At 41.9% G+C, this 17,338-nt stretch overlaps 1 protein-coding gene across 12 annotated transcripts in view; it reads left to right on the top strand.

The window, feature by feature from the left end:
- Window positions 1-9,798: 9,798 nt before the first annotated feature.
- COP1 (COP1 E3 ubiquitin ligase) overlaps window positions 9,799-17,338 on the top strand; it is a 218,880-nt gene continuing 211,340 nt past the window's right edge. For all 12 annotated transcript variants that reach the window (XM_081493670.1, XM_081493677.1, XM_081493674.1 and 9 more), the window contains exon 1: window positions 9,799-10,338. In XM_081493670.1, coding sequence (XP_081349796.1) covers window positions 9,920-10,338 — 419 coding nt within the window. In that variant the 5' untranslated portion in view covers window positions 9,799-9,919. The remainder of the gene's footprint in view (window positions 10,339-17,338) is intronic.

The raw sequence follows: 17,338 nt of genomic DNA on the forward strand, positions 1-17,338 counted from the left end.
CTAAGATCCCGAGAGGAAGGTAAGAATGATACAAATACAGAGTCTTATTCTATAAATTCTGAATCCCATTCATTATGACCTAAATGTCAGAGTATACTGATACCATAAGGTTATGAAAAAGGCTATAGTATGCTCAATGTTATATATTAAAAATATAATTGATATTTTTGATAATTATTTTATATTTAAACTTAAATTTATGTGGAAAACTTTTTGCATGGTGTCAAGTAAGGGCTTGATTTATAATCTAACTGGACAATCTCCCTGGCATGATTTATTGAATAATATTAGTACTGTTTCTAATATTTATGTATCTTTTTTTTCCAGTGCTTGCTAAGAATTTGAAAAGGATGTTGAAATTCTTGTGAATTATTAGCTAGAGTAATATGCACTAGCTGCTGCAACAAACAAATTTTCACATTTCAATAACTCTTCTAGTTTTACATGAGCTTTGGGAGTGGTTACCCTCACCTCCCCACTCCTGCAACTTTGGGTGGTTCTTTCCCTAACTATGTGGTGGTGTAGTCGCTAAGTTGTATCTGACTCTTGCGACCCCGTGGACTGTAGCCTGCCAGGCTCCTCTGTCCACGGAATTCTCCAGGCAAGAATACTGGAGTGTGTTGCCATTTCCCTCTCCAGGGGATCTTCCTGACCCAGGAATTGAACCCAGGTCTCCTGCATTGCAGGCAGACTATCCTCAGGCAGTTTCTTCACACTCATCACGTCCTAATCAGGATTGAGCTGAGGACTTGACGAAAAAGCTTTTGAGATCTATGGAGCTCTCTTTGTAGACCTCTTTTCCTTTCTGCAACTCTACCCTGAAAACTCTAGCCACAGGATTCTCAGCCACTTCTCAGCCTCCCACGTATGTTTCCTTACCTGAGACCTAGGTCCTCCTCTTGTAGTGTGGCTTGCAGATGTTCTTCAGGCATTAAGCGGGGGCAGTTGTAGGGCTTGCCTCATTTCTTTCCCCTTTCTCAGGAATCACTACTCTGTGCTAGCTGACATCCAATATCTGAAAGTGTTGTTTCATTTAGTGTGCCCATTTTTTCAGTCGTTTCATGTGGAAGGACAAACTTGCTTCATGTTACTTTGTATTAAAAGATGATTGCTCCTTGGAAAAAAAACTACCACAAACCTAGACAGTGTATTAAAAGACAGAGACACCGCTTTGCTGACAAAAGGTCTGTCTAGTCAAAGGTATGGTTTTTCCAGTAGTCATGTACAGATGTGAGAGTTGGACCATAGAGAAGGCTGACTTGATGCTTTCGAACTGTGGTGTTGGTGAAGACTCTTGAGAGTCCCTTGGACAGTGAGGAGATCAAACCAGTCAATCCTAAAGGAAATCAAAACTGAATGTTCATTGGAAGGACTGATGCTGAAGCTGAAACTCCAATACTGTGATCACCTGATACAAAGAACTGACTCATTGGAAAAGACCCTGATGCTGGGAAAGACTGAGGGCAGGAGGAGAAGCGGGAAGCCTGGCTTGCTGCCGTCCATGGGGTCGCAAAGAGTTGGAACAACAAATTATTAACACTGGTTCATCTTGGTACCAACCAAGAGTTTGAGAGTTAAGTATCAGTACACAGCAAAGGAAGAATGAAGAATAGTACATGATACTTAATTTTAATCTACAACTTGGATTTAACTAACTCAAAACCATTATATGCTCTTGTATCAGGTGAACTACTGTCAGACAGAGATAATCCAGATTTAGCAAACCTTAGCTGCTGAACATAGGGTGGAGTCCTGAGATTTTGGCCAGCAGCTTTATTGCTTTGACCTAATTTTTCTAAACAGAAGGTGAGATAGTACCAGTTTCTACTATTCTATAATAAATTGATAAGTGCAAATGCAGTTGATGAACTGGTTTTAATGGGAGATGCCCAGGGCTCTGTGTGGGAGGACTCAGTGTGGGGTGAGAAAAGAAAAACTTGCTCTATCTGAGCAGAGTATTCACATTTAGAATATAAGAATCACCATACAAACTCAGGCAAAAGAGGAAACATATGGGCAGATGGAATATTTGTTTTACTTGACATCACCTTCAAATGTTAAGAATAGGCTCCCAAACTAACTTCTCTTCCAACCTGGTATGTCTAATTATAATGATTATATCTGAATGCTCTTCCTCCTTCATTCTAGGTTGTTACGCAAATTCATAATTTAGTGCTACTTTAGCAGTCTGAGAATTCTGTAAGAATTCTAAATTCTTACAGAATTCAATGGATGATAGGAATGGGTATTGGAGACAATATGGTAGCATGATTTGCCAGCAATTGCCTCCTAGTACACTCAGAGTACAAGGCAGAAAGAAATATCACTCATGATCTAGGAAGAGACGATGCAAATTACAACGGATAATGTACTGTTTTAAACGTTTCTTGATTCTAGCTGTACATACTTTCCCAGATCACTTAGGTATGCAACGCCACATGCATGGCTGGTCAAGTCCAAGGGGCAAATGACTTTGCAGTGTTACCTGCTTCCATTTCAGGGTGAAGTGTTTTTTGCTGGATCTTTAATATTACCTGGTCTCCACCTCTTGATGACCTCAACTGTTCTGTTTTTGTAGAATGCATTATACCTCACCTTATTTTGGTTTATGGTCTTTAAGTAGATCTAAATCTACCCATATATTCATAAAATCTGTACACATTCACCACATATAAAACAAGTATATGTTTCTCTACTCAATGTCAGCTTTTCCTAATGTTTGGTTTCTTTTCTTTAATATTTGTTTATTTGGCTGCATTGGATCTTTTACATTTTATTTATTTTTGGCTGTGCTGGGTTTTCATTGCTGAGCCTGAGCTTTCTCTAGTTGCAGTGAGTCAGGGCTACTCTGTAGCTGTGGTGTGTGGGTTTCTCACTGTGGTGGCTTCCCTCGTTGCAGAGCACAGGCTCTAGAGCATGCTGGTTTCAGTAGGTGCGGGTTGTGGGCCCTAGAGCATGGGCTCAGTAATTGTGACATATGGGCTTAGTTGCTCCAAGGAATGTGGGATCTTCCAGAACCAGGGGTCAAGTTGGTGTTCCCTGTATTACAAAGCAAATTCTTAACCATTGAACCATCAGGGAAGCACTTGGGTTTCTTTTTAATAAGCTGACTAACCCTATCCAGTAACTTGCATTCACATTCATACAGCCACACCTATCATTCTTCATTGTTAACAATGCTTCTATTGGCTTGGGCCATATTTTACAAGGACTTTGACTAAAATTGCTAACAGTAGGTTGAAAAGGAAATGAACTCCTCTTAATAGGATGAGTGACTTACTAAGGTATTAATGCTATTAGTTTACCTTCTCTAAAAAATTCTTGTAATTTCATATAGAAAGACTAGAAGGGAATAAAAGCTAATGATGCAATTCTAGCAATGAAAACCGCGTAGTAGACATTTTCAGAAAAGAGTTGTCCTCAAATTGTAAGAAATTACAGTGCTCCACAGGTAACTACCTCTGGTTTTAACATAGCAATTGGAGCTTTTAATTTTACCAGTAGATTATGGATTATTTTCTGCTAGATGTATTACAATGCTATTGAGTTCCTAAAAATTTTCTACTTTTTCCTGTCCATTCACTTGGACAGAAAATATTTGACTCCTTTTCCTTCTCAATTTAGCTTTTCAGTAGTGTGTTTATTTCACGTTCCTTATGTTGTTATAACAGGGCAACCACATAAGAAAAAAAAGTTAACAGAAAACAGCCATTCACTCACAGGTTTGATTGAGATAGCAGACAGGGCTAAAGGGAAGCAAACCCTCCAGGTGAGTCAGGCAGAAAAGTTTTTCAGGGAGGATCTTTTGGGGAGATTGGTTACCAAAGGGCAGGGTTAGTGGAAGATGGAAACCACTGGCCTTATTTCCCTAAAATGTCATATTTAACTAAGACACCTTAGAAATATATTTGAGAAGTTCACTCCTGTTGACAATTCTATTCCATTTTAACTATATGAGATTTTGGGTTTTCCTGCTGAGTCAGCAGTAAAGAATCTGCCTGTAATGCAGGACCACGAAAGACACAGGTTAGACCCCTGGGTCAGGAAGATCACCTGGAGGAAGAGCCACTAGAGAAGAGCATGGCAACCCATTCCAGTTTTCTCGCCTGGAGAATCCCACGGACAGAGGAGCCCTGGAGGGCTATAGTTCATGGGGTCGCAAAGAGTCAGACACAACTGAGTGACTTAGCATGTGCATGCACATGAGATTTTACTTCAGAAGTGTTTTTGTAGAAGACTTTGGATTTCGTCTTGTCACTTTTGTCATCCACTTTTATCAGGACTAATATTTTCAAACATGATAAAATTATTTTTAATTACTAGGCCTTAATTTTTATTTCATGTTCACTTTTATTTTTCATTAATGTTCTCTTTTCCTAATAGCTACTTCTGAATTGGCTGACTTCCTGAATGTGTGTTTTGCCATTCTTCCTCTTTTCTCTTCTGCTTTCCCAGAAGATCTTGCTGCCAGAAACTAGAAAAGGACTGTGTACTTTCAGAGTAATCTTTACACATTTATCTGGTATTAAAGGGAAATACTATTGCATCACATTGCCTCAGCTTCCTTTTGTGAGTTCAGATTATACTGAAGATAGGTTTCAAAGAGATAATACCAAGCTGATGATTTTTTTTTTCCCCCAGGAGATTTCTCAGCCAGGGTCATATCACTTTCTGTCCTCTGAATAAGATATCTGAAAGGAAGAGACTGTTTTACATATTCCTCCTTAACTGCCTATAATATTAAGCATAGTATTTCTTAAAAGGTTACCTGCACCAAGTTCAGCTGAGTGAGGATAAGAATGCATATTCATAGGTCCTAGCCTAGAACCATACGTTCAGAATCTCTGGAGAGAGAGCTCAGGAAATCAGTTTTATTTTCGTTATGTGCTGAATCTTCTCCTGTGTCTTTCCTGAATTTTCAGTCACCGGCTAGATATGCTTACTTGAATGTATTTTCATCTCATGAACACTTAACATATCTACAATCAAACCATTCACTGTCTATCTAATTCTGTCATGCTGGTATACCTGAAGTCATCATTCGAGTCCTTCATCCTTGTGTTTCCTAATTTTTACTTAATCATCTAATTGGCCTTTGTGCCAAGCATGGGGAAAGATGGTGATGACCTTAAGACAGACATGGGTCATGCCCCCAAGGATCTTGAAGATTCTATTCTTTGGCTGTGCAGTCTTTGTTGCTGCAAGCACGCTTTCTCCAGTTGCGGTGATGGGGGCTACTCTTCATTGCAGTACATGGGCTTCTCATTGTGGTGGCTTCTCTTGCTGTGGAGCACGGGCTCCAGGTGAGCCGGCTTCGGTAGTTGTAGGGTTCAGGCTCATCAGTTGCGGCTCATGAGCTCTAGAGCTCTGGCTCCGCAGTTGTGGTGCCCGGGCTTAGCTGCTCTGCAGCATGGAGAATCTTCCCAGATCAGGGATCAAACCCATGCCCCTTGTGTTACAAGGCAGATTCCGATCCACTGTGCCACCAGGGAAGTCCAATGAAGATTCTTTTACAGAGAGTAACTTAATCCTGTAGATTCTTGTGTGTGTGTGGGTTTCAGAATACCCTTTTACTTTCCTTATCGGTATACTAACCTAGAGGGCTTCCCTGGTGGCTACGTGATAAAGAATCTGCCTGCCAATGCAGGAGACGCAGGTTTGATCCCTCATTCAGGAAGATCCCCTGGAGTAGGAAACGGCAACCCACTCCAGTATTCTTGCCTGGAGAATCCTATAGACAGAAGAGGCTGGTGCCTAGCCCACAGGGTCACAAAAAGTCAGATACGACTGAGCGCGCGCACACACACACACCCTAACCTAGAATCTCATCACTTATGCTGGGACTGCTCTAATGTTTTTCTGATTAGTCTCTTTGCTCCTAATTTCCCACCTCTCCTCAAAGATTAATCTGCAGAAAACGTAGTCTTCAAAACACTTCAAATATATTTTACCCCTACTTAATCTCTTCATTATTTCCAACTGCTTGTAGCCTATTTTTCAAAGTAGAATCAAGGCTCTTTATAATATGGCCCCCAAATGAATTTTTGTCAAATGAACTCTTTGAACTCTATCAAATAGATATCTGAACTTGATGTAAGCATTTTTACTTTTTATTTTCTTGGGCTCATGACTTTAATTATACTTTAACTGACCAAGCCATACTTTTCTCTTCCAGTCTAACAACTCCCTACACCTGCCAATCTCACCCCTCGACCCTCCCCCAACCATCAGCACGGCTGGCCCTAAGCACTTGCTCTTGCTTCAGTTCCTATGTTGATTCTCTGCTTTACTGATTAAGCATTTAGCACATACATCAGTAGTCATGTATGGATGTGAGAGTTGGACTATAAAGAAAGCTGAGCACTGAAGAAGAGATGCTTTTGAACTGTGGTGCTGGAGAAGACTCTTGAGAGTCCCTTGGACTGCAAGGAGATTCAACAAGTCCATCCTAAAGGAAATCGGTCCTGAATTTTCATTGGAAGGACTGATGCTGAAGCTCCGATACCTTGGCCACCTGATGCAAAGAACTGACTCATTGCAAAAGACCCTTAGGCTGGGAAAGATTGAAGGCAGGAGGAGAAGGGGACGACAGAGGATGAGATGGTTGGATGGCATCACCAACTCAATGGACATGAGTTTGAGTAAGCTTCAGGAGTTGGTGATGGACAGGGAGGCCTGGCATGCTGCAGTCCATAGGCTCACAAAGAGCTGGACATGACTGAGTGACTGAACTGAATTGAACGTACACCTTGGAAACATTACTTATCTTTACGTATTTTTCTAACTCTTCAATTATTCCATGAACTTATATTTATCTCTTCCTTGCCTAGTCCAAGGCTATGTGTAATAAATGTTCAATAAATATTCATCAGATTCCTTGGCTAATAAACACATGAAAAGATTGTCAACATCACTCATTATTAGAGAACTGCAACTCAAAACTACAATGAGATATCACTTCACACGAGTCAGAATGGCCATCATCTAAAAATCTACAAACAATAAATGCTAGAGAGGATGTGGAGAAAAGCGAACCCTCTTGCACTGTTGGTGGGAATGTAAATTGATATAGCCACTATGGAAGACAGTATGGAGATTCCTTAAGAAAACTAGGAATAAAACTACCACATGACCCAACAATCCCACTATTGGGCATATACCCTGAGAAAAACATAATTCAAAAACACACATGTACTTCAGTGTTCATTGCAGCACTATTCACATTAGCTAGGAAATGGAAGTAGCCTAGATGTCCCTTGATGGCTGAATGGATAAAGCTGTGGTACATATATACAATGGAATATTACTTAGCCATAAAAAGGAACACATTTGAGTCAGTGCTAATGAGGTGGATGAACCTAGAGCCTATTATACAGAATGAAGTAAGTCAGAAAGAGAAAAACAAATGTCTTGTATTAATGCATATATATGGAATCTAGAAAGGTGGTACTGATGATCCCATTTACAGGGCAGCATGGATTGCAATGGACATGAACTTGGGCAAACTCTGGCAGATGGTGAGGGGCAGGGAGGCACAGCATGCTGCAGTCCATCGGATCAAAGAGTCAGACACGACTGGGAGACTGAACAACAATGGAGATGCAGACATAGAGAACAGACTTATGGACAATATGGGTAGGGTGGGAAGGAGAGGGTGGGAAGAGTGGAGAGAGTAGCATGGAAACATATATACTACCATGTGTAAAACAGATAGCCAGTGGGAATTTGCTGTATGACTCAGGGAACTCAAACTGGGGCTCTGTGACAACCTAGAGAGGTGGGATGGGGAGGGAGGTGGGAGCGAGGTTTGAGAGAGAGCGGACATATATAAGGGAGGGGATATACGTATACCTATGGCTGATTCATGCTGATGTGTGGCAGAAATCAACATAATATTGTCAAGCAATTAAAAAAAGGGGGGAATATTCATCAAATTATTTACATTCATTTATTTATTATGGATTCCTTCATAAAAAATTATTTGAATGCCCACTGAGAACTCGTATGGTCCTTTCTTTCATGGAGCTTAAATTTTAGTTGGAAAGACAGACTTTAAGCAAATAATTAAAATAAAAATGAGGTCAATTGCTTTGTTTGCCCAGAAATACTTAATAAGCACTGATCATAGGCCAGGTATTGGGTTACATGCTAAATTGGCTGGGAATATAAAGCTGAAGCTGATAGGTTAATGGAGGAGAATTATAAAGTACTAAAATACAATGTTGTAAGTGCAAACAAAATATTCTAGGGACACAAATGAGGGTGCAACTCTTTCTGCTGAGAAGTCAGTAAGGCTTGATATTTTAACTGGGTCTGGAAAATAAATTTAAACAAAGGGTTGTATAAGAGAATAATCAGGAAAAGAAGAGGGTTGTTAGAAATCTGATATGCCCATCCCTGTATCATTATTCTGAGCAGAAACCTGAGCTGGGAATATGAGGGTGAGCAGCTAAGGCAGACTTCAGTCGGATGGCAGCCTTAAGATGGATGGGTGGTTCACCGCTAGGTGAATGGCTAGGTATTGCTGCTGGGCCTGCATCGAGGCCCTCCCCTGGCCCTGTCCCAAAGGCCCTCTAATTGCCCGTAAGAGAATTAACTGAGATCCCTTCCCTCTAAGAATCACAGCATGAGTGCTGGAAAGTATACTGACAGTCAGAGTTAGTTGTTTCTAATTTACATCACCCAGAATCTGGGGGGGTCTCAAAATGGCCAATGAAAATCTGTAAACCAATTTCAGTATTTCAAAAAGCCTACCAGAAACTGCAACTTCTGGTAACATTAACTGCCAGATTTTCCTTGTTTTGTGCTAAAAATTGTATCAGACACACATCAGACGGAGGTTTTAACTGAGCTATGTTCCGATTAAATATAATTTGTTTTCTCATTATTATGATGCTTAACTTGGTAAATAACTTTCAAACGAGTGAGATCACGGTCGAGCACGTACAATTGGAAACACCTGCTACCACGCTTGCACCGTACAAAGCACTCTTCACTGACTTCAGTACTGTGGAATGGCTAACAGCAGCAGCGCCTGGAGTCCTGTCAGTCCAGAACTCTTCTCAGCGGCTCAGGGCTTCCAGGTTCTTTACCTGTGCCTCAGCCTTCAGAGCCTTCAATCCCCGAATCGGAAGTACCTGTCGTACCCTCGCCACTGGGTCACACGGCCTGCCTCCCAAGCCACAAGCCGCCGCTCCCAGTTCACGTTCAGGAATGCGGCTCACCCCCACGCATGCGCGGCGCCGCAGCTTCCGCGCCGGCGCCGCTCCCCTCCGCCGGGAGCCGGGACCCTGGGTAAAGCAGGAGGGTCTGCGCCCCGGGGGCGCGTGCGCAGTTGCTTTCGGAGCGCTTCCCTCCGCTCCACCCCCGCGGCCCCCTGCCCCAAGCCCTCCGCCACCCTGCCCATCCATTTCTCTCTCCGCTGCCCTTTCGTTCCCTCAGACGGCCCTACCCTCGGGCACGTTACGGAGGAAGACCAGCTCTTCCCTAGAGCGGCGGCCGGTGCTAGGACGCCGCCGTCGCCCAGGGAGAGCTCGGCGCGTCTGAGCGCCGCCCGGGCCGCGTCTGAAGTTGTATCCCCCGCCGCTCCCGCCCCTTCCGCCGTTCGCGCGCGCGCACGGCCGGCCCACGGCGCGCTCGGGTTGGCTGCGGCGGCGTTCGCGGCAGCGGCGGTCCCGAGAGCGGCGGTGGTTCCTGCTCTGCTGTAATAGTTCCCTCCTCCCCCTCCCGGCGGACGCTGCTGTGTGGTTTTGCCTTTACAAAAATCAACTTTATTGTTCCTCAGCCCCACCTCCCGACGCGGCGCGCGTCCTCAGGATGCACTGAAGGCGGAGGGGAAGGAGGCGGCGGCGGCGGCGGCGGCGGGTCGCGGTCGCGGTCCCTCTCCTCCGAGCTTCCAGCCGGAGGGGAGGGAGTCACGATGTCTGGGAGCCGCCAGGCCGGATCGGGCTCCGCCGGCACCAGCCCCGGCTCCTCGGCGGCCTCCTCGGTGACTTCCGCCTCCTCGTCCTTATCCTCTTCCCCGTCGCCCCCTTCTGTAGCGGCTTCGGCGGCGGCGCAGGGGTCCGGCGGGGCGGCCCAGGCCGCGGGCTCCGGCGGTCTCGGGGGCCCGGCGCGGCCTGTGCTGGTGGCGGCCGCGGTGTCCGGCAGCGGCGGCGGGAGCGGCGGCGGGGCGGTGTCCGCGGGCCTGTCCCGGCTCAGCTGCGCGGCCAGGCCCAGCGCCGGCGTAGGAGGGAGCAGCTCCAGCCTAAGCAGCGGCAGCAGGAAGCGACCTCTGCTCGCCCCCCTGTGCAACGGGCTCATCAACTCCTACGAGGACAAAAGCAACGACTTCGTCTGGTGGGTTGAACGAGCAGCCTCCAGCACCTCCCCCCCCCCCATCTCTGCATTAGGAGTTTCTGCTGTTGGGGCTGCTGGGGTCCGGGGTGAGGGCGGTCTGTGGGGCGCTGTAGCAGTGTCTGCAGAGGGATTCGAGCGTTGGCAGGGGTTGGTGGAGTGGGATGGGGAAATGTTGGCATCCCGACGCAGGGTGAGGGTACTGGAGAGGGCAGTGTTGGGGGGGAGACGTGAAGGGAGTTTAGGCAATAATAAATAAGAGGGAGAGATGGAAGGACAAATAAGTGGCTGTGCATAAGAGGAGAAAGGTGGGCACGGAGGTCGGGCCTTGAATTTCCTGTTCGTCTGGTGAATTAGGTACCCTGTCAGTCCTGATTGCTCGTGAAGGTGAATTAAACTTGTAAAGGGAGAGAATTAAGCTTCCTGGTATGCTGATGGAGGGAGTTGGTCACAGTTTGTTTATTGAAAGTGTGGTAGATAGTACTCTAAACATAGGTATGGCTGTTTTAAGGAGAAGTAGTATTTGCTGTAAATATCCGTCGTGTGTGCGTTGATGTAAATATCCGTTTTGTGTACGTGTAAATATCGCCTCCTACTTCAAAGGCTAGGTCATTTACTTTTAAATCTGCTGTTGTGGCTTCTGTAGTCAAGAAAGGCTGTTCACACAAAAAATTGCACCTTTCAGTTGAATGTCTTGAAGGGGGGGGCCACATTGTTAAATACCATCCGTGGGTCAGATGTAATTGCACTGCACTTGGCACTTGTGTTAACACATCAGAATTTTTTAGAACTTCTGATTTGAGAAACGCTTGGAGTTAGACGTGTTGTCATCGTGGATAGTATACAGTAGTACTCAGTTAGACATTTGGCATAGGGGGCTTATTCATATTAAGTGGAAGATGGAGTTGATTGTCTTGCTTGAGAGTGTTTTGAGTTTTCACTGGGTTTTGTCCAATTCAGATGGTAAGATTAAGAGAAAGGAATTGCTGTTAGCTGAGAACTGGTAGGATCTTGTGCTTTTCTTCTGGTGGAAATTGTTGATAGAGTTAGTATATTAGTGATACGGGAAGTTGGCTTGCACTATCATTAGAGGGGAAGTTGATTTACTTCAGGGTTGCAGATGGTATGTTGTCATTAAATATAATAGGGCTAGAAGTTGGAGTATAAGAAAGTTATTGATTAGACTTACAGTTTCTAGTTCTTGCAGTGAAAATGGCTTTATATTTTTGCTTTTGTCATAAATTATTCTAGATCGAGAATTGATTCATTTTTCACTGAAGCTGGACTAGAATTGTAAATTTTTTTTTATAAGTAACTTAGGCAGCCTATGTTTAGGTCTGAGTGTTTGTGTTTGTACCTGGTAGAGAATGCCATGTGATAAAAGGAGAAACTGATGAAACAAAGGATTTTTAGAATTTGTCTTTTTAGCCACCATTTCCATTTCACTTATAAGTAGATTAAAGGAAACAAGCATGCTAGCATCCATGTAGGTGCACTAAAATACAAGGTAAAAGAAGGGAATTAATCATTCATCCAACAGATATTTATTTGACACTCACTGTCTGCCAGGCACTGTATGCACTTATACTTACTTATTATACTTACTGTAAGCCATTTTATAGAGAATTGGAGAGAGAGAGGGGAGTATAAGCCGCTGGCACTAATTTTTATTTTTTAGGGGTAAAATTATTAAAATTTTTGTTAGTCTGTCACCTAACTTGAAAAAAAAAAAATTAAATCCAGTCTCTGAATCTTAACCATGTTGCTTAGATTTTTTTGTTTTCTTTTATATTCTAAGTGGAAGTGTCCAGTGAGAGTCTTTAGTTAAGACTTCTGAATATTTAACTTTCTAAGAATGTCATAGTCCTTGGTCTCTTTTGCTGGTGAGGTTGACTTTTCAGAAGAATTCGTTAATGGGAATCAGTTTTCCTGATTCTCAAGCTAGGTTTGATTTGGCCAAGTGTTTAGGGTAGGAAGACAAAGGAATAGGCAAAACCCAAGGAATCCTTTTCATTTCTAATTGGCCCTGGGTGGTTGGTCTTGGCTGCTTCAAGGTTAAACTGTGAACCAGTCCAAATTATTCTAAGCTTTTATATCATAGTGAGGCTTAAGTTTGAATAATGATAATAATTCCTCATTCACATTTTAAAGATGTTTATGCTTCATGTTTCATTTTATCCTAGAGCAACTCTGTTAAGTTGTATAGAACTTCCAATTTTAATGTAATACTAATATAATTGTATTCTCATAGAGGTAGAGAGAAGTTAAGTAACTTTGTTTTAGATTGGACTGTTCAGGAACAAGATTACAACTCACATCTCCTGATTCTCAGTTTAGTGCTTTCTTTTATGGAATTTAAAAATATCAGATCTATAAGATGAAATATATGCATTTAGCCTCATGGTTCTTAAATGTGGTGGATTGGAGGAAAACAGCTGTTTCACAATCACAGGAGATAACTTTTTTTTTTTTTTTTTTGACCACACCCTGTGGCATGCAGAATTTCTCTGACCAGGATCCAACCTGAGGCCTCTGCAGTGGAAGCTCAGAGTCTTATTAACCATTGGACCACCAGGGAAGTCCAGGAGACACATATTTTTATTCTTACTCCCTCCCCTTGCCTGTCTGTCTGCCCACATCCTAAGAGGACTTAACAGAATTGGGAGGCTGGAGTGGGCAGTGTAGTTTGCAAAAGCTCCCTTGGTGATGATGACTTGTTCTTTCACCCTGTTTGAGAACAGTTGATTTAAAGTCAAATGCTGAATTGTCAGTAACATGTATTGGTCTCTCCTTACTTATATTTGAAAGTAAGTTTATATCTTATTGTAGAATTGATGGACATTTTAGGGATTTATAGTTTTGACTTTAGTATTTCTTTCAAAGGATTGATAATACCATCAAGTTGTAAATTCTGACTTTTATAGATGAAGAGTCTGTAGTACAGTAGAGAGTGGTATATATAGCTTGAAGTTGGATAAGTCTCTGACATTCAAAGGAAGTCTTTGTTGCCTTACTTTTCAAATTTTTCTTACATGGTCTGTTAAATTATGAGTCTGTCCTGTGTTTGGAGGACAATATCTTTCTTTTACACTGTCACATTATGACTGTCTCTGTGTTAGCCTTTCCAGCTCCCTGAAATGACCTTTTCTACCTCTTTAAGTCCCAGATATTCTCTAAGTTGTAGCAGAAATAAGAATTTTTAGGTTGATAGTAAGCCCTTATGGGAAAATTTACTCTGCCTGATCAAATGTAGGTCGAATCTATGTTAAGTCCATCTACTGTTCAATAAATGTGACAGATAGCCTCTTGTGTCAAACTGTTAATAATGCACTGTCCTGAAGGAGCTCATGATTTATGTGAAGAAAAACTTTTAATCACATAATTATAATATCACATCCTGGCATCACTGCTTCTCTGAGTGTCATGGCAGATGTTAAATACTCTTTTGAAATTCATATATTGTCTCACAGTCCTCAACATAGCAGTTTAGGAAGCCACACCTATTAGTCATATTTAACACTAAAGATGAGACCTGTTGCCCATGCCCTACTGAGTATGAGGCCTCAGTTTAGTTTAAGGATGGGCTTTTGGCTCAGATAGAGATAATGAAGAAAAGTGGGTTTAGTGAAAATTACAGGTAACTGTGTTGGAGGCTCATGTAGATGCTTGAAACTCAAAGTTCATAAATGCCAAGTTTACTAAAAAGTACTAACAGTTGGTTCGGTATACATAATTATAATGTGAAAGTCGCTCAGTCGTGTCCCACTCTTTGCAACCTCATGGACTATACAGTCCATGGAATTCTCCAGGCCAGAATACCGGAGTGGGTAGCTGTTCCCTTCTCCAGGGGATCTTCCCAATCCAGGTCTCTCACATTGCAGGCGGATTCTTTACTAGCTGAGTCACAAGGGAAGCCCAGGAATAGTGGAGTGGGTAGCCTATCCCTTCTCCAGCAGATCTTCCTGACCCAGGAATCGAACGAGAGTCTCCTGCATTGCAGGTGGATTCTTTACCAGCTGAGCTATCAGGGATGCCCACATAATAATAATATGTGTTCCAATATAAACTATTATTATTTGGCAGGCACTATTCTAAGGGTTTGACATGACTTAATCTTTATAACAACTATTTGATGCAGATAATTCCCATTGAAAAAAATTAATTAATTGCAGTTCACTTGTTTTAGAGCATAGGCTCTAGGTGCACAGGCTTCAGTAGTGGTAGCACACAGGTTCAGTAGTTGTAGTGTGTGGGCTTTAGTTTCTCCACTGCATGTAGAATCTTCAGACCAGAAACTGAACCCATGTCCCCTGCATTGGCAGGTGGATTCTTATCCACTGTACTACCAGAAAGTCCCTAATTCCCATTTTATAGATGAGGAAGTGAAGGTCAGAGAGGTTATGTAACTTGTCTCAATTCATATAGTTAATAATGGTGGTATCAGTGTTTATATCCAGACGTTTTGGCTCGAAGCTCAAGTTCTTAACCACTATATTCCCTTGCCTTTCAGAGACCAGTGATTTTGTTTACAATCAGCCTTATTAAGATATAATTTGCATGCAGTAGAAGTCACCAGTTTTAAGTGTATAGTTCAGTGATCCTGACAAATGAGTATATCTATGTTACCACCCTGATCAGGGTACAGAACATTTCCATCTCACTCCTAAGTTTACTGTGTCACAGCTTTGCACTCAGTCTTCTGTCACCTCTGATAACCTGGCAGTCTGTTTTCCTTCAATATAGTTTTGCCTTTTCTAGGATTTTAAATAAATGGAGTCGCTCAGTATGTAGTCTTCTGTGCCTGACTTCTTTCACTTGGAGTAATGTTTTTGAGATTCGATAATGGTGAGTGCTGTGCTGTGTGTGCTTAGTCGCTCAGTCGCATCCGAGTCTTTGTGACCCCATGGACTGTAATCTGCCAGGCTCCTCTGTCCATGGGCATTCTACAGGTAAGAATGCTGGAGTGGGTTGTTGCCATGCCCTTCTCCAGGGGATCTTACCAATGCAGGGATCTAACTGGGGTCTCCTGCATTGTAGGCAGATTCTTTTACCAGCTGAGCTACCAGGGAAGCCCTCAATAATGGTGAATGTTTCACTAATTTTCTTCTTTTAATTTCTGAGTAGTATTCCATTACATGGATGTAACATGACTTCTTTATATATTCATCAGTTAAAAGATACTGAGTTTCTTTGTTTCTGAAGTTTTCAGTGATTGTAAAGAAAGCTGCTGTAAACATTCACATTCAGGTTTCTGTGTAGACCCATCTTCACGTCTCTTGGGTAAATATATAGGAGTATATTCTTGGGTTGTGTGGCCAACTGTATGTTTAACATTATAAGAAACTGCAGAATGGTTTTCTAAAGTGACTGTCGGTTTGCATTTCTACCAGCAATGTTTGAGTTTCAGTTCCACATTCTTGCCAATGCTTGCTTTCAGTCTTTCAAATTTCAGTCATTCTAGTGGTGTGTCTAGTAGTATCTTATTGTCATAATTTGCATTTTCTTAATGACTGATGATGATGAGCATACTTCCATGTGCTTATTTCCACTTGCATATCTTTTATCAAGTGTGTCTTCTAATCTCTCGCATATGTTTCTCATGTTTGTGTTAAGTTGTAAGGCTTATTTATGGCTGCAAGTCTTTTGTCAGTCTATATATTGTGATATTTTCTTCGAGTCTATTGTTTACTTTTTAGTTTTCTGAGCAGTCTTTTGAAGTGCAAAAGTTTAAAATTTAAGTCCAATTTATTGGACTTTTTTCTTTTATAGTCTGACTTTTGTGTTCTATCGAAATTGTTGTCTAAATCTTCTTGTATATTCTAGAAACTTTATAGCTTTTTTTCACTTAGGTACAATCATTTCATGTTAGTTTTTATATACTGTTTGTGGTAAGATTTGAAGATTTTTCCCCTCCATTGTAGATGTCCAGTTATTGAAGCACCCATTTGTTGAAAAGACCATCTTTTTTCATTAAATTTTCTTGGAGTATTTCTCAAAATTTAATATTTTTAAGTTTACTTATGAAATCTTTATTCTGTTCCATTGATCTAAGTGTTGATCCTTATGCCCATACCGCAGTCTGAATTTCTGTATCATTGTTGTAAATCTTGAAATCAGATAGTGTAGTTTTGTTCCTCTATTTTCAGTTATTTAGGGTGTTTGCATTTCCACATATATTTTAGCTTACCAATTCTTAAAAAAAAGATTTCTAGGATTTTAATTTGGTTTACTTTGACTCTATGACTCAATTTGGGGAGATCCGACATCTTAACAATATTGAATCTTTGAGCCATAAACATAATATGTTTCTCCAGTTATTTAGGTCTTGAACTTCTCTTAGCAGAGTTTTATAGTTCTCCGTGTTTGATCTTGCACATATTTTGTTAAACTTACTCCTACGTGGTTCATGTTTTTGATGCTCTTGTGTTAATTTCAGTTTCCTAATGTTGTTAATATGTAGAAATACAAATTATTTTTGTATATTGACTTTAAATATACTGTCTTTAAATATAAATGTAAATATATTGTCCTTTAAATTGTTAAGTTCACTTACTACTTGTAACAGTTTCTTGGTAGAACCATATGATTTTCTGAGATGACAATCATGTCATCTGAAAATCAATATAGGTTTACTTCTTCCTTTTTGAATTTTATGCCTTGTTTTGGGATCTTCCCTGGTGGCTCAGAGAGTGACGAATCCACCCGCAATGCAGGAGACCCTGGTTCGATTCCTGGGTTGGGAAGATCTGCTGGAGAAGGGTTAGGCTGCCCACTGCAGTATTCTTTGGCTTCCCTGGTATCTCAGACAGTAAAGAATCCACCTGCAATGTGGGAGACCTGAGTTTGATCCCTGGCTTGGGAAGATCCCCTGGAGAAGGGAACATCTACCCACTCCAGTGTTCTAGCCTGGAGAGTTCCATGGACAGAGGAACCTGGCAGTCTATGGCCTCGCAAAGAGTTGGACATGACTGAGCAACTTTCATAGACTAATTTTTTAAAGCTG

Source organism: Giraffa tippelskirchi, chromosome 5 (genome assembly GCF_054371585.1).
Source record: "Giraffa tippelskirchi isolate mGirTip1 chromosome 5, T2T-mGirTip1v1.2.pri, whole genome shotgun sequence".
In the NCBI taxonomy this organism is placed as follows: domain Eukaryota; kingdom Metazoa; phylum Chordata; class Mammalia; order Artiodactyla; family Giraffidae; genus Giraffa; species Giraffa tippelskirchi.